This window comes from Perna viridis, chromosome 5 (assembly GCF_037379345.1).
Source record: "Perna viridis isolate PV_CMFRI_1.1 ecotype Kerala chromosome 5, ASM3737934v1, whole genome shotgun sequence".
In the NCBI taxonomy this organism is placed as follows: domain Eukaryota; kingdom Metazoa; phylum Mollusca; class Bivalvia; order Mytilida; family Mytilidae; genus Perna; species Perna viridis.
Window position 1 is genome coordinate 22,124,665 of NC_142449.1, and position 19,198 is coordinate 22,143,862.

Here is a 19,198-nt window from a genome sequence, read left to right on the forward strand (position 1 = left end):
AATTACTCCCCATTGGTCTAGCTCATGTTGGGTTTCATTTGATACCAAGTGATTTTAACTGTCTTGTTTATGTAGTATATTATACCTGCTTATATCATTCAGAAATATTCAGTCTTTGGGAACTACAAACATATATAACTAGTTCCACTGCTATAAAAGAACAGTGTTTCAATGTCCCCTAAGTAAAAAGATATATTTCAAACTTTAAATTCACTGAAATTTATTATGTCCAAGGGCCATAACTTCTGTAAAAAATCATTCAACCATAACCAAGTTGACTTAATCTGTAACTTCTCATAGTAAGACTACATACAAGTTATAATCAATTGGAAAAAGTGTTACCAAAAAATGTGTGGAAAGCTTAAATTAACTGAATTTTTTTTTAAGTCCAAGGGCCGTAACATCTGTAAAAATTTTTCAACCTTAACCAAAGTAGAACTTAACCTGCAACTCTTCATAATAAGGCTACATACCAAAAACAAACTTATTTGGTATGAGCATTACAAATAAATGTGGAAAACCCAGACCAACCAACACCTGGCATTTCCATGTCCCCTTGTGATGCGTCCCAGGGACAAAAATGTATACTGGGAAGTTTTCTTGTGTGTTTTATTTCCACTATATTTGCCATGGGTTATTATTATACCAAAATACTGAAGAAACAAGAAAAGGAAATAGTGAACAGAACAAGTGTAGTAATGTTTTTTTTTAATAACCAGAACTATGTTGACATCGTTTAAAAAAAGTAAACTTTTACCTGGTAAAAGTACTTCAATTAATAAATTTCATTTCTGCTTGTTTACATACAAATAACAAAGTACCAATTGATGATTTTCTTCCTCGTGTCATATTTAGGTGAAAAAGAAAATGAAAATAAAACTTGACTAAAATAGTCACATTCTGCTATAACCTGCACTGCTTGCTGAACTAACTACATGTCGGTGTGACTATTAAAAATTTTGAATAAGTTAACATGTATAGAATTTCAAAACGTCTATGCTAGAAGTTTCAGACAACAGAATTTGGTTGAAGCTGGCTATTCTACAAATATATTAAGAAATTTTAGTCCTGTCCAATTTGGCTAACAACTTTACATTTAAAGTCTTTCCACAAAATTTGAACTTTGAAAGACTGTCGTTAAAAAAAAACAAAGAGATGGCAATGACCACATTATAACTTGATTAATGAACAAATTTCTTGTGCGCTTACAAATTTATTTGTTAAAATCAACACTGAATTCAAGAGCAACTTTATACTGACGGTCAAAGACAAGAAATTATACACACTCCCTAATGAATGTTGCCATTATCAAGGTTCCAATTATTCTCAGGGATGATTTTATGAGGTCAATCAACAAAGAGAAAATTGGCTAAATCAGAAGTAAATATACAGTAAAAAAAAAGGGAATTGTAACAGTAAAATACTAATTTGAAATTGTGCAAATCCACAATAAGGCAGAAAAAATCCATCCCCAAAATCTTAACTTTACACAGCAGACTTGATTCAAAATTATATAACTTATCTATCTACTACAATAAAACAATTAATAAATGGCATATGATACATTTCAACCAAAATAATGGATCACCTGAACAATGTTAAATTTATCACAGTATAACCCCAGGGAACACTCTACAAAACAAAGTTAACTATGGAATGGTAAGAGTGACTACCACATAAATCTTAATCAAGTTTGAACTCAAAATTGAAATAAAAGATAGTAAAAATTAATATTTCTGCACTGGAAATCAAAATTAAGGAGGCTTAAAAAGTGTGGACATTTCAGTCTATAATCCTGACTGTGAAATCTTCAAATGATAACAGAAGCATACCCATGCTAATGGCACTTACTTCAAGACTTTTTTCCTACCATATATGCTGAGAATACATTTCAATTTAATGGACGTAATTCACAAGTCACTTAATATTGAATATTTACAGCATTGGAAAAATGACAACAGATCGTCTTTTGAGACTTGGTAGATTTTTGAAAGATCAAAAAGAATAAAAATCAAAGATTCAAGGAAAATTCCGTCTGATCAAGATGGAGTGTTGCAAATTTCTTGAGACTTGACAGGAACAGATATTAGTACATTAATTCCATGTATGTCAACACTATAGATCATCACTCCATATTAACAATTATTTTGTAGAAGTATGAATCCCCTCAGGAATGTTCTAGGCATCCAACACATGATTATCTATACATACAAAGTAGCTTAACTACAGAAATATTTGTAAAATAATTAATTGAAAAGGGTGAATAACCGTAACATGATCACGAGTGTTTAAGTACACCACGAAGTGAGGAAAACTTGTTTCGGGCAGGAGTTAAATCTCAATGTGTTCTTGCTTCCAGTTACAATACTTAAGTTGTACAAGATAACTAATTTATTATCCTGTTGATTACATAGTAAAATTTTGTTATTTCCAAGTAAATTTTAAAATTTTGCAGATGGACATTCCAAATCATCAGTGATATCAAATAAATCTAACTTCACAATAGAAAAATTGTCATTTATCACAAGGAAACCTGAGAATTTAGTTCACATTTGAATTATCAAAATTGTCAACACAAAGACTATTCAATAATTTACTTTTATTTAATACAATACTTTCACTTCGCCCAGGGATTATCAGGGATAGGTTTAAAAAGTAACATATTTCTTCCTAAATTGCCCAATTAGGATCTGAAGTATTATAAGATATCAATAAATATTTACAGGCAAAAATTAACCAAGGTTAAATTAGTGAATATGATTATTTAGGTTTTGAACATTCTATGACTTCCACTGATGCATAGTAAACAATATAAGGGTGACTTTCAGCTTGGACCTCCATTCCACAATGTTAATAAAAAGTTGATGTAGTATAATATTTATGTGTCAAGTCTATTTCATTCATGGTAAGGAGTTACATGGTTGTTAACACCTATCTCTTTACACAATGTACACTTGAGACAACCAGAACTACACATTTTCAATAATAAAAAAAAAAAAACCGTAACAAACTATTTTACCATTATGAACTACACAGGCAAATGTGCCACACGAGAATCATATGGTTTGCATCATATGATTATAATATGAATCGAGCACCATACGATAATCATATGTTTCAGTTAACATATGATAATCGCATGGTTATCATATGATAATCACGTTTTTCACAAACATATTATCATATGTTTTCAAGCCCATATTATCATATGATCATCAAGATAAATATTATATGATTTTCATATGATTACCATGATTATCATATGAATCAAGCACCATATGATTATCATTACAACTGCATTGAAATGAAATAAACTACAATGACTACTTTTAAGTAGTAGTCTTTGTAAAAATCATGCATATCTATAATATGTGATACACCCCAAAAAGGCTACACAATACTTTTTTTGTTATTGCGTTGCTTCATAGGTCTATATGATGAAATGTATAATTATTCATTCAAATCTATCTGCTTTTGGGAGATGATCCATATTGAAAGTCTAACAGTATCTATTGTATTTTAGTATCATTTACATGTTATCTTCCATAATTTTGTATTCTACAGTACATTCTATACAATTCTTTTCTGCTAAGAACATTGGTTATATGGAAAACCACATGTTAATTTCTGTTTACTATAACATTATAAACAAAATATCAAAAATAAAAATATGTGGGCTTTCCAACCATGTATCATATTTTGCATGATTCTTATGTGGAGTGCCACTTAATAACTTTTTATACAACAAAACATGTATGTACAAAACAAAACAAAAGTTAGCACCATCAGTAAACAACATGACACATGACAACTTTACTTCATTCAACAAAATCAAATCATTTAAATTTTGTTACTCTACATATTTACCTATCAGACTTCAGCCATTCAATATTATTTCTTTGTTAATCAGGTTCACCATCACTTTAAAGTAAATAAGTTACCTTACTGTTTTTGATGAAAATCATGCAATGACAATTTTACTAAAACATATCATTTCACACTTGGTTAATCTATATATTTATTATTTTCATGTGTGGCTGTATAAGTTGAACAAATATTTTCAATTTAGGGAAACACTTTCCCAAGAACAAATTGGTGACTATCTAACCAATGTTAACCTAAATTACACTTAAAGTAACCAGGTCTACAGCCCGAGTCATTAATAACCACTAGCCTTATGCCCTAGTCAAGTACAAAAAAATGATTGGGCCAGTGGAAATTCAACGGAAAATTGCATACTTACAGTATACAAAACTAAAGTTTCCTGTATCATAGCCTACCAGTTCTCAAAATTTTTCCCAAAATTACATTTTCATAGACATGGGCCATTAATAGTATCACACACACTATACAAGGGGTTATCCAGGTATTTTTGGAAATGCTTAACTCAGGCATTTTAGGAAATAAAATATCAACAAATTTGCCAATTGGGAGTCATAATTTTGGTATAATTTTCTTTGGGAGTGTCCTTTTACAGTATCCTGCTGAATGCTAGAAAAATCCATGCTATACTAATACAAGAAAACTGTTTTTCAGGCTAGTAGCTGAACATTTCTGCACCATCTATTCCTAACATTGACTTCCATTTCTTATCATTGTAGAAAAAAAACTCAGCAAATTATTTTTTTAAATTTTACTTCCAATAAGGCAGAGCAGATCACTAGACCAGTTACCATATAAGATGTGACAAGGCATTGAATTTAAAGACAAACTGAAAGTGTTATATACAATATGACAATAAAACTGTACCCAACAAATGAGTAAGTACATACTATTTCAGAAATAACAAAAAAAGCATCTATGATTCCAAAATGCCAACTTTTCATCACAAAAACTAAAAAACTGACATATCATATATAAGTAAATTTTGTATTGTATTAATTACTAAGTCCATAAAACATCTGGAAATAATTCAGGTTTATATCTAAGAACTGGTAAGATGTAAGCAGTAAGCCATTGGTCTGTTAAAAAAACAACAGTTCTGTCATGCTTGGAGAATTTAAGCTTGGTAAATATTCCAGCAATCACATAAGATTGTAAAAAATTAGTCCTGAAATTAAAACAACTGAGAACAATTCTAAACAATAAGATGTAAAATGAAACTACAAACAAAGCACTACTTGTTTATCTGTATCTTCTTGGTAACAATTTCTATACATGGTTGGAGTTCATTGTTCACTTCTACAGCACTTTCAATTCTAAAATATAAAATCAATTCACATAAACATTATAAACATCAGTGACTGTTGTAGTTGACAGCATTGTCCACATTAGTTATTGTTGTAGTTGACAGTATTGTCCACATTAGTTACTTTTCATTTGCACTGCTATTGTAAACACAATGTAAACTCTTATCATAGAGACATGTCTGTTCTAATGCACATGGATGCTGTCTTTCAAAACTTGACTGATGGTGACATTGTTACTAATTCTATATATTATGGACAGCTTATAATATTAATACAACCATTTGATACTACCAAAGTGGATAGATACCTTAGGTACATTCTATTGTTTGCATCTTTAGAACTTTGACTATGGGGGCATATGTATCAGACATGGAACTGTGAAGTACTGATGCTAATGCAACTGCAAACTAAATATAATTGACCTAGTATAAGTGGGTCATACTTAACTGACCTAAAAAGAAAACTTAATACGGTAATCTTTAAGTGAAATTTGAAACTTTGAAATTAGAAGATACAGAATTGTGATAGTGATGCTAATGCAATTGTATACCAAATATGATTGACCTAGTACAAGTGGTTCATAACAAAGTGACCTAATCAGAAAACTTAACATGAAAATCTTTACGTGGATGGCAACGCTGGAAAAGTAATACCTTAGTCTCGCCTTTCAGGCCTTTCACGGTCAAGACAATCAAAATAAATCATATACCTGTAATGGTTACCATATGTATACTGTCTACATAAATTGTATACATGTAACAGATACAGTATATACTGTTTATATAGATTGTATACCTGTAATGGTTACCGTATTTACTAGTTATATAAATCATATACCAGTAATGGTTATCGTATATACTGGTTATATAAATCAAATACCTGTAATGGCTACCGTATATACTGTTTATATGAATTGTATACCTGTAATGGTTACCATATATAAATCGTATACCTGTAATGGCTACGGTATATACTGTTTATATAGATTGTATATCTGTAATGGTTACCATATTCACTGGTTATATAAATTGTACACCAGTAATGGTTATCGTATATAATGATTATATAAATCGTATACCTTTAATGGCTATGGTATATACTGTTTATATAAATTGTATACCTGTAATGGCTACGGTATATACTGTATATAAATCGTATACCTGTTTATAAATATTGTATACCTGTAATGGTTACCATATATACTGTATATAAATTGTATACCTGTAATGGTTACAGTGTCTACTTGGATTTTTGGGACTAAATTTTTAACTGCTGGCAAGGGTTCTAACTTATAGATGAGATCTAGCTTATGAACTAAAATTTTCAGCTTGAAAATGTCAAAAGTTTGATGATTGACATGAGCAGCCAGACCAGTGCTGTTTACCCCAATGTTATTTTAATTCAGTTTTAAGTAGATTTTCTTCATCTTTCACCTTTTACAGCTAAAATATGATGCAATAAAAAAATATTTAATGTTTAGTCTTTATTTTGCCACAATACTGGTCTTTATGATCTTGTTCATGTTTCCCACTCGTCCATTTTGTGTACTGATTTTTTACCTGTGAACACTCATATGGCCAAAAACTCAAAGATGTAATAGAAACATGACCCAATAATTTGTGGCAAAAGAAATCAATATCTTAGTTGGCTATGACAATTCCTTTTATGCATTTCGAATATAGTTATCGAATTATACTTGAGTACATGCGGTAGCAATTTTTCTTTCCTTATATGAATAGCTGTGTTTTCAAAGTTTTGAAAAAAAAAAAAATACTATACATTCAGACCAGTTAAGTAGTGCAATTGACTGGTCGGAATATGATTTTACTGGACCTTCACCTTAAAAATTAAAATCTCAGATATATGATCAATACCTGACTTCTGGTTCAAATGATATTTTCCCGGTACTGACCGTCAAACAGATGAACTTTGTTAAGACTGTGAATAGCTTCATTTCATATAAACATGACCATTTGTCAAAACATTTTTTTAAAAAAGTTATACCTCTCTTTCAAATCTTCATAAGCTTCTTTACCCAGATCACTTTCCTTCAGTGACTTTTTGAACTGTGTAGCCAATGTTCTGTAACACATTTCTCTACTTTTGTTGTGAGCTATATTATCCCAATCAGGTGTTTGTTGGACAACATCCCAGGCCTCTAAAATATATTCCATACTGGCTTCCCAAGATCCTGCATCCAGTAGTTGCTTCCCTTGGTTAATGCAAGTACGCTGTAAAGAATGAAAATATAATAACAGCACCCATTTTGCAGCAGTATTTGACTCCTTTTTTCACAAAAATCTTCCTTGTGACAACAGTGTGTACAATTAAATGAACAATAATTTATTAAAAAAATTATAAAGTTTTAGTAAACCATTAATATTAATATTATACACTATTTATATAGCGCTATATATAGTTTAACATTACCCTAAGAGCTTCACAACCAAGCAAATTTTAAATATAAATTACTAACATATAAAAAAGCCTGTAAAATTTAGTGTAAAAAAAAACATTAGAACAGACCTAGCGAAATCATTTTTCAACCTGTAGGACATTTGGTCCGGCAACCCAACAAAATCTGCTGGACCAAAATCATTTCTCTTGATTTTAAATTTGCCTCTATTCGGACGCCATCTTTAAACTGGAAGTTCCAGTTGAGGTGTGTCTAATAAAAAAAAACATACCAGACATCTGGTCCGGAAATCATGCAAATTTTACTGGACCGGCGGCTAAAAGTACCGGTCATGTCTGACGGTCTGACGAGTTTCACCATGACTGGCATTAGAAGACTAATAATTTAAATAAAATTTGAAATTATCACAATGTGACGTTCACTTTTCCAAATAAGCTAGGTGTGAAAAGTAAGATAGTATGATCAAACAATTTACTCTGAAAATATAAGCAATAAAAATTTAATCTTGTAATAACAATAAGAAAAATAAACACAATCACAGAATCAGATATAAAATGCCATAAATATACAAACACTTAAAAAAAAAGTAACCACTATAAAATTACATATATTCAGCAAAAGCAAGTCTGAAAAAATAGGTCTTAACTTTTTTTTTTAATTTCTAGGGACTTATCATTTAGCAAGACAGATACTCGATGGTAAACTATTCCATAGTGTTGATGCTGCTTTATTGAACTGTCTATCTCCATGTAACTCTTGGTGTTGATAGTACCATGAAATTCTCAGAACAGAGTGATCTTGATGGAACATGTATCAAATTTTGAAGATAAACAGGGGCTTGCCCACACAAAACTTTAAACTTATAGATCAGAAGTTTGTATTGGCATCTACAGTTTACAGGTAGCCACAGCACGAGTTCAGGTGTGATGTGATCGTACTTTCTCTTCCATTTGACAAGCCGTGCTGCATTGTTTAGAACTTTTGTAATTTTGATATAACACTGTTGTTTATACCATGTAGAAGAGTGTTACTATAGTCCATTCATGGTGTTACAACAAGAGTTTTACACATGTTTTCTGACAAGTATGTCATCGTAATTGAGCATAACATGATTTTAAAAATCCTTACTGCACTGTACAAACAGTCTACATTTCAGAAAGAGAAAATATCTAAATACACAAAGAAAATCCATGAAACTTTAAACAAGAGGCTCCCAGGAGCCTGAATCTCTCACCTGGTTAGATTTTTGCATTCCAAAGGAAATAACTTTGGCAAGGAGTTGTCTGACAACTTTGACTCAAAAGACTTTGGGAGGACTTATAATAAGTATCATTTCATCAATTGAAAGTTTCTGTTTCTATCATAGTTTTCAAGATATTGGCTGAAAACTGCTAAAACATCATTTTTTTGTCTTTCAAGAACAATAACTCTTGACAAGGAGTCTTTTGACAATTTGATCCCCGCAGACTTTTGTACACCTATAAGGATCATTTCAGAATCTATCTATCATAGTTTTCAAGATATTGGCTGAAAACTGTAAAAAGAATGTCATTTTTCACCTTGTAATAAGGATCATTTTGGCTAAAAATAATGGTTTTGGAGATATATGGGAAAAACTTCTATCTAACCCAAATGCTCTATTCTTAAAAGCAGCCATGTTTTGCAATGGATAAAAAAAAATCCCCACATAAGTTCTATGCAGAATACCCTTAGAAACATTCATACCAAAAATGGATCCAATTTGTCAAGAAATGTCAGAGCAGTGTTCTAGGATTCCTATTTCCCGTTACCCGGGGCAAGTGAAATTTGGGTCAGGAAAAGTTAGTGCTTAGTTATACTCTCCCATGGCAAGTTGAAAACTTCATATGCTGTAAGGATTTGTTTTGTTAGGAAAGCAGTCATTGACTGTGGAAAAAGTTGATTTTATATGGATTATTCCTGAGGAAACCTCAATTTCAGAAAACTGCAGAGGAGATTTAAAATGAAAAAAACATATAAGAGCAAAAAATGTTGAAAAAGAGTAATAACTCCAAAACAGCTTAACAGATCAAAACGAACATTTGACTACAGATAGGTCTATTCATGATAAAACACTTTTATCCATGTCAAAATTTGGCTTAAAACTAACAATATTGGAGATATATGTGAAAAACTTTTATCTTACTCATATGCTCTATTCTCGGTAATGGCGGCCATGTTTTGCAATGGATCAAAAATCCCCACATCAGTTCTATGTAGGATATCCCAAGGAACATTCGGTTCTAACTGGTCAAGTAGTGTCAGGGGAGAAGAGTTTAGAAGCATTGTTAACAACAACGCCGATGACGTCCGCTAAGTGATAGCAATAGCTCACATGGCCTATGGCGAGGTGAGATAAAAAGTAGCATATTTTCCAGACTCAAGAAAAAATGTTAACCTACAATGCATTTCATTAGATTTGTTTAGTTCACTTTTGATTGCTTTAAGTTTTTATTGCATTTAGTTATCTAAATGGCTAACTGCAACAAAATTTGCAGGTGACAATTATTTTTTATTGTATTTTGTATACCAGGTAATACTATTTATTAATTACCGCTCGTAACTATGACCAATTCATAAAACGAACGAGTTTGACATGTTACGATTTTGTACACCTGATGATCTAAGGCTTCAGAGCCATTGCCACACTACTCAATAAAAAATAATTTAACTCACGGTCGAAGTACACTTTAACAAAAACAGAGATATTATTTAATTCAGAAATATTATACATCACTGGAATAATATACTGTTGAAAACAAACCGCTCAAATCGGATCTTCGCTGACACCTACTGAATAAATGCATGTCTGACCCTCGACTTATGTCTGTTTTTTTTGTCGATTTTTGTCAAAATTAGGCAATTCGACTTATAGTTAGGAAAATACGGTAAAATGTTTAAGTTGCAGTAATAATTTTGGAAAAACAAGACAATATTATAATTTGGTGTGACCTCAACATATCTTAAATAATATATTCCATTCACCTTAAAATTTTCAACATGGGTTTTGACTCTTCTAAAGCAGAATGCATCCCTGCTGGACCCATATTTGGTATAGGGTAGAGACTTGAAGATATTCTTCTTGAAATGTTCTAGATTTTGTATCAAATTGTCAATATCTGGCTTTGGAATGCTCTTTTCAACTTCCTAAAAGTAAAAACATAATATTCAATATTTAATAACAAACAGAGACTCAAGAAATAAATATTGAATAAGATAAGGGCTATTTTGTGGATTCAGCTTCACAATGTATTTCATTTGACTAGTTAATTCTTTTGTTTCATTTCTTCCAAAAATGATGCTTTCTTTAGGATTAAAAAGTTGAAAAAAGTAAGTGGTATACACGGAAGAATACAGTACTTTTGTTCCAAAAATTAATTGATGCATAAAATCAGACAATTCACTCACAAACAAATAATTGTCTGAAGGACTTGCCTGTCAAAATTGTGGGAAACTGACTGATTTCACAAACATAATTCTAGAAAAGCCATATTATTCCTATTACAAAAACACAAAATATATCTTGGAATTTTGCATTTGAAGGGAAATTACTCATACAAAATTCAGTACTTGTGAACTAGCCATCATCACTTATTCTTCTAATTTTGTGAAATCAGTATTAAAGGAATATTCTAAGGTATTTTCTTACATCCTGTAATTCTGGATTACTAGTGATTAGTTTCTCTATCATTCCTGCCAACTGCTCTGAACTAAGAGCACATAACCTCTTTGAAATGGGCAAACTTGCATACTTTTTACTGGTCTTCCTCTTTTTAGCAGCAGAAGGTGCTGGCCCCTGAAAAAGCAGTAAAAAGAAATTTAATATGGATTAGCTTTAATCTAAAAGTACAGACTGCAACTTTGAAAATGCAATTAAACTAGAGGCTCCAGAGAGCCAGAATTGTTCACCTACTTTGGCAAGCTATATTCAATTTCTTGTAAAAGCGGCTATGTTATTTTCATGAATAAAAATTCTAAAATATCATTTTGAGCATGATACTCTAAGAAACAATCATACCAACTTTCATAAGTTGTTTCTGAGGAGAAGATTTTAGAAAGGAGTAATATCAAAAACATCAAAATATGTTGAGAAGGACAATAACTCCAACATGGGTCAACAGATTTTCACAAAATTTGCTCTCATCATGCTGAACACATTTACCTTGTCAGAATTTGGTTAAACCAAACAGTTTTGGAGATATGTAAAAAAAAAATTGCTGTCTGACCCCTATGTTATAGTTTTAGTAACGATGGCCATGTTTTCTCACGAATGAGAAATCCAAACACTCATTTTGTGCAGGATACCCTAAATAACAATCGTACCAATTTTCATTAAATTCTGCACCATAGTTTCTGAGGAGAAGATTTTTGGAAGTAATAACATAAAAACAGCAAAAAAAGGGGGGGTGAATAACTCCAACCAAGGTCAACAGATTTTAAACAAAATTTGACCACAGATAGATCTCATCAAGCTAAACACTTTTGCCCAGTCAGAATTTGGCTAAACCTATCGATTTTAAAGATATATGCTGTCTGAACCCTTTGTTCTATTTTTAGTAATCATGGCCATATTTTTCAACATATCACTAATCGAAGTACAAACTTTGTGCAGGATACTCTAAGGAACAATCATGCTAAGTTTTCACCCAAATCCATTCAGAAGTTTCAGAGGAGAATATGTTTGAAAAATTGTTAACAAAGACAAGAGATGCCAATTAGTGGCAATAGCTTACACAGCCTATTGCTAGAAGAGCTGAAAAAATTGGAAGATCAATTTAATTTGAATTACTAGTCACTATTGTCTTTAGGGTCTTCAAGATCACTGACATAATACCTTAGAACATGAGCTATCTTCAGGATCACTACTGATATAGGATGTGGATAACATCAATCTTTTTCTAACTCCATCAGCAGCACTTTTTCTTGTTGGTGTCCGAGTTCCTGCTGTTGAAGTGCTTGTATCCAAAGAGACATCTGTTAGATCTACAGAAAATATATTCTTTTAATAATTCATTTAGAATTATTTCCCCTGAACAATTTATGATCTTAAAAATGTTACTTACATGTACAAAATGTACACTATTAATTAATGCCACAGGGACCAATAAAGAACATAATTATCGAAATAACTGCATTAATTTGTTATATGTATGTTGCTCCATTGCTTGGGAGAACCTCTCAACAAAGTGTGTTGGGGAGCAACGCAATTGTACATATGTACCAAGACTGTAGATTTTTACCAATTTCAGTTATTGCAGGGGTTGATGTCTGGAAAGCTCGCTTCCTTGGACTGGTTCTAATCTGACCTCTTCGCTTAATAATCTCTTCATCAGACCATCACTACCTGTGTAAACAAACATACAAGATTTAGTCAGTTGGCTATAAATGGTCAAATGACATTTTACTCAAAACTGATGATTTCATATTTTTGGTCCCAAGTTTTTTCAAACTGGGGTTGTGAACTTTTTAGTAGTCAATGTTTTGTCTCTTATATTCTAAACTTTAAAAATACATGGGAACTTTAAAACTTGAAAATTTAAAATCAATCGGTAAAGACATTACAAAAAAAAGTAGGGGACAAAAACTGACGTTTTGAATAACCAAACATGTGTAACTTTATAACTGTTTACACACGGTTCTACATAATTTAGACCTGTTCAATTGACAACTGTTTGACAAATTAATTATGTAGCAGGAATTAATCATTGAAAATGACTGGCTGTCCATTTTCTGCTTGTCAATGATCATTCAATAAACTTTATCAGCTGATTGCATCTTGACGACTATTTGTGTACCTACAGTATTATACAAATTTCCCTTTCATGTTTAGACAACAATTAACACCATTTGTCAGATTAATGTCTCTTATATTCATGAAAGTGCAACCCGATTTTTGTGAGATTTGAATTCATGTTAATGGGACAAAATGTTAAAATTGTATAAGTTCGTGGGTACATTTGTATGTACATGTATAATAATTCCAATCGAATATGTATACTGGTCAGAGAAGATCTTGCCATTTTCAGGACAGAAACGATTCTTGCCAATCTGTTCACCAAATTTCTTTCTTCTATAAAAATTGTTGTATGATAGTGCATTTTTTCGGTCAACTTATTAGCAATACCTAAAGACTATGTATGTATTTTTTTTCATGAACCTGTTTCTCAGGAGAGGATGAAAAATCGTTGGCAAGAATTACTTGCTGGCGACAACTATTTGACCAGTCAGGGCTTTTTCTACCTTCAATTATCAGCCGTTTCCAATGACAAAAAGTGTCTTTTCTTCCCAAAATTTATCATTAATTTCCCAACTGAATCAGGATATATTAAAGTTGTCAATTAAATTGTCTGTCGGTAGAATGAAAGTCATATTTTATTGACGAGTCGGCAAATCATTATTGTCACAATTTCTTGAGAGCAATTTTTAAATCAGGGAAATAAAGGCGTCTATTTCTCAATTTATGACCTTTCACAGCAGCCTGTTTATGATAATTATTACTTTAATTTTTTTTCTTTTACCTTTACCTTCCACTGGTTGTAAAATAAAAGGTATCCCTAGTAAAACGGCATTGTTATGACTATTATTTATTTGTCGTTTTTTTTCCAATTGATAAAAAATTCCCAATCTCAGTAGCTCGGGCTTTACTTAAAACAAGAGGCTCCCAGGAGCCTGAATCGTTCACCTGGTTAATTTTTTGTCTTTCAAGGGCAACAACTCTAAGACTTTGGTAGGACTAATCATATGGATCATTTTATCAATTGAAAATTTCATTCCTTTCAAGAGTTTTTTTTTCCAAAAACCAGGTGTATACTTTCGAAACTTCAAAAAAATTTTTTAGTGTGGTATAATTGCTCACTGTTATTTAAATACACTTGAAATAATTTTTTCATAAAAAAAAAAAAAAAAGATGAATATTCCAACACTTTCAATACTTCTAGCTAAATATACACCCAACATTTATAAGAACGTTAGCATACTCCCAAGTAGTGAGAAAACGCTAATGGACCCATGTGGGGTCTGGGAGCAGCTCAGTCGCTCACAGGCATTTGTTTCATATGAAAAAAATTCTTGGTCACCTCCTCTTCAACAAATGCCTGCGCAGCGGCTAGTGGGACATAATCTGACCAAGTTCTTCAGTCAGGTATCCCGATAAGTACATCCCGAAATGTGTAACCAGTACCTGTACCCATACCAAATTCCCTGAAAAACATTCAGTGGTCAGGGATCTCCATGGATCAAAATGAACACATGGCTCACTCTCTGGTTGGACAAATTTTCATCGTGGCACGTGTCCTTTCGCACAGAAAAAAACTTGCCAAAAAAGTATTATAAGGTTGAATGTGACATATTTAATAGCACAAGCTACAACATAGAAATCAACAATGGTATTTTTTTTGTCTGTATTGTCTATTTCAATTATACCAGGGTAAAGTGTTCCCTTTCCTAGGCTTGACCATATGCCCACAGCTCTAGAGAAATAAAAACCACTGGTAGGTGTGGTCATTTTGTTGATACATGTACCATGAAACCACCTGCATTTAACAAGTTCTTTATAATTTAACCACAAGAACTTAGACAGTAAAACATCGTTTTTGTCCGAATTGTGTCATTACACAATATCCTTTAGAACATTGGGAGTCGACCCATCACATTTTCATAAAAGTTAAGCAAATTGAACTGCTTTTAATTGCAGAGATCGTTAAGACATTGTTATATAAATTAAGATCGTCTTCCTCCCTCTCCAATCACGTCGATCTTTATCATATTGAATTAAACTCTTTACACTTTCGATATTTTATAAAAGGGAAAGTTTTTAAATTTTGTTCATTAAAAAAAAAAAACAAAAAAAAAACTGTAAAAATCATTCAGCTTTTTTTAATCTTTACCAAGATTGATAATTGTAAATTTGACAGATCCGAGATGAGTTTACACGTGCGTTTTACTCCCTGGCAAAAAGAGGCCATGGAGGTCCCTACAGAGGTTAAAAACCTTCACTTTAAGACATTGGATAACATTTTGAAAGATTTGATATTGATTTAAAAGAAATTTCGGTGGTTAAATTCCTTACCATAGTGTAGCACGAATCCCCGTACCAGCAAAGAATGGATACAATCTTATCAAGAATGAAAAAGAAAGTCTCATAAATTGAATCTGTTGCGATTTTAATTTATTGCCCCTGCAAATTTTAATATAATTACAGCGTTCTAATGTGAAATATATATAGAAATTGTACAAATAACAAAAATACTGGACTTTGAATTCGAGCACATGAATTTTGGGTTAGCCTACACATTTCAGTACTTTTGAAAACTGAAAATGTTTTTAAACAAAGATCAAATTTTCAACAACAAAAATAAAAAACATTGTTCCTTGTCCATCATATCATTTTGTAAATGTGTACAGTTTTTCAGCTGGAAATATCAAGTAATAATGAAAAATTGGCAAAATAGTGTTCGAATACGGCTTACGGAGAAAAGTTGGTACGGGTTAGAAATCTACACGTTTCGGTATGTACCAGCCCGGTAACTGGGATCCGCTACCTCCAACTACTAACAGACATCTACTAACACAATCTCCGTAAGGGGCGGTCGTGCGAGATCCGTAAAGATAGTCAAGACAGTAAAAAACACCAATCTGTATCAGTGCTTGTTCAATCCATGATGCATCCCGGTGATGCACTTATTTTCAAATTTTCTTACCACTTGTGTGTAGTGTTTGTAAGGGCGACCGCCGTGGTGATTGTCTTATATTTCGCTCCAAAATAAATTGAGCAAGTGTTGGTTGGTTCATGCTGCTGTTTAATTCTATAAATATAAAAAAAAATATACGCATCGACTTATTTTCCTGCCATCTTTCGTCTGAAATGCTTGTCTTTAGCGCGTTTTCTTTGTTGATAAATTTTGATTGGTCAATACGCGTAAGCTGGTTCTTGCACAACAATTCTGATACAATAGTGAGTAGTCAAGACGGGGACCAGCTTATTTCCAGAGTACCTGCAAAGTGTAGAACGAAAAGTAAAGCCACAGGGTCTTATATGGAACGAAATAAAATTGTCCAAACGAAACTAAAGGTTGCATTATACAGATGGGATTGACGTGCACTGCTACCAAGCATATATATATAAAGTCTAAAGGAATCTGCCAACCAGCAAACTTAATGGGTATCGGATCGTCCAGTCATGAAGATGCAGCACAAACAAAAATAATTATATAAGTCTAAAGGATTGTACAACGATACCGATAAAGATGTTAACACACTATAATAAAGTATATACTTTATATACTGTATATATATATATCTACATTTGATTCCTTGCTTGTACACAAAACTGACCCGATCTAATTTTGTAAAACTTAGAAATAAAAGGTGACACTTGTTTGGAAAACACCCAAAATTTGTTATGAAAACTGATATATATTTTTATTATATACTCTTTAATTCCTCTAATACAGTGATATAATAGTCATATTTACAAGCATGTACAAAGATTAAAAAAGAGAGGTGAAGTATTTATCAGAAAAAAACGTCAAATACGTTCAAATTATCTACTCATTAGAAAAATATATACGTACCTATTCTCTTAGAAACTTTGCAGAAATGTTAATAAAATTAGGAATGACATCAGACTCTAGACTTGGACAATGTTCTATTAACACAGTAACATTACCAAGAATCACTTGGAGTAATCGTTCTCTGTTACTTGAGAAAAGTCCGTCAAGGTAAAGAGTAATCAAGGGAACCAAGGTTATAGCGGTAAACGTATGTTTCGACCCCAAAAACGTCTAACACTGTGTTCCAATATGTGTCTCTTATGACGTCAGTACATGAGCAGTCCATAGTGAAATGTTTAATTGTGTCGTAAAATTGTCCGCCACAAACCTTGCACAAGGACATATTTGTATGTTGAACATATGTTAAGAGTTTTGATATGAAAAAATATGTTGGAAAGTTCATTCGTACTCTTTACAGCAGTCAAACCAGTGAAAACACCAGTTGTTGTGAAAGTTCTTAAAGCGGGAGAAGTAACTATCACTGTACATTCTAGTTAAACGTTCATTGTCTGCTTTGGATGCTTTTGCGTGTGTGACAATTCGTTTCCAAACCATTTTAGGCGGGAAGTCTTTTGATGTTACATAACTATCAAAGTAATGTTCCAAATGGTATTTTACAAATATCCTGTATATATCTGGAATATATCCATACATGTCTCTGGTAACACAGGAAAACGAATAGAGTCTGAAGGAATACACACTTCGCTGTATGACTAGACTGAAGTGACGTTAACTTCCGGAAGAACAGTAGTTTCTTGCTGTCAATCTCAAACATGATATCAATTTCAACGAGCAAATTTTCACCATATCAGAACGCGTAAGCGTCCTTAAGTTCAGTAATCGTTTTAGTGAATAATGTTGCATTTTACGCAAAGAGTTTGTAATGTTTATAGTTATATTCGTCCATAACTCACATCCTGACGGAAGCACGATTTTCTTATACAATGTATGGTATGTCAATGGATTAAATACAGTGTTCATATTACAAATCCCAAAGAGTCCATAGAAGGATTTCATGCCGTTGTCACAGGCCTTAACTACGGCTTCAGTGTCTTAATATAGTTTTATTTCCACAAATTGTCATAAAGTTATCTGCAATGACCTATCTATATAGTGGAATCAATTGAAAACGTTTATAAAGCAACTTGCAATGTTCAAGTCAGTGTTTTTATCTAGTTAGTGGTGATACCTGTGTTTATTCACTAGGTTCATCATTTGTCAATAGATTGCTGAGCAGTAAATAGTGATATATTCGATTTTATTTGAAAAAAAAATGAGTTGAAGCGTGCAATCTGATTAAAATCAGCTGTTCTGATACGCTACATTGCCTGACGCTTCCTAAGCGTCCACATCGGTTAAAAAGCTCTACAGAGCTTATGTTAATTGTTGACTTGTACACGTATGTGAATTACCTTAACTTTTTTTACCAGTTTTCATATAGAAAACACAACAATAGAACTAATTAATTACCACTAAAATCGGCTTGTACTTTTCAGTTCTGATTTTATAAGTGCATACATGCTTTGTAGTACTTAAATCCCGCCGCATTTTTACCATATCTATTCTCGTTATATTTGTAGTACACATAGTTAATAATACAAATCGAGAAAACTTAAAACTAGCTTTAGGTGTTGTACACCAAACAAAAAAAGGTATAAAATTACTGCATAATCAAGAACCTTACGTCTTTTTGAAAAAGAGGCGGACCTAGAAATTTTGAAAAAGGGGGACGATCCCTGGATATTATTTCCTCATTTTTACCCAAAATGTTAATGCGAAATTAACAGAATTTCCCAACAAAAGGAGGAAGGGGTCCGACCCCTGTAACCCCCTTGATCCGCCCCTGTAGAATATGCCTGTTGTTGAATTGTACGAGTTTGTTCACATAAACATTGAAAAATTCTTATTGCACTTTCTTATATATACGTACATCTTCAACTAGATATATTGTAAAAGTGTTTTATTATTCTCATTGTACTAGTTGTTTACATGTATTTCTATACCATAATTAATTATAGGTCTCT

General features: G+C 32.2%; 1 protein-coding gene across 1 annotated transcript; it reads right to left on the reverse strand.

Annotated features, from left to right (window-relative positions):
- Positions 1 to 691: 691 nt before the first annotated feature.
- LOC148616518 (uncharacterized) lies at positions 692 to 16,510 on the reverse strand. Its single transcript, XM_088583627.1, is given in 8 exon segments — positions 692 to 5,198; positions 7,194 to 7,420; positions 10,609 to 10,770; positions 11,273 to 11,419; positions 12,458 to 12,606; positions 12,864 to 12,967; positions 13,823 to 13,853; positions 16,326 to 16,510. Coding segments are annotated over 8 exon segments (1,032 nt in total). The 5' UTR covers positions 16,456 to 16,510; the 3' UTR covers positions 692 to 5,116.
- Between the last annotated feature and the right edge of the window lie 2,688 nt (positions 16,511 to 19,198).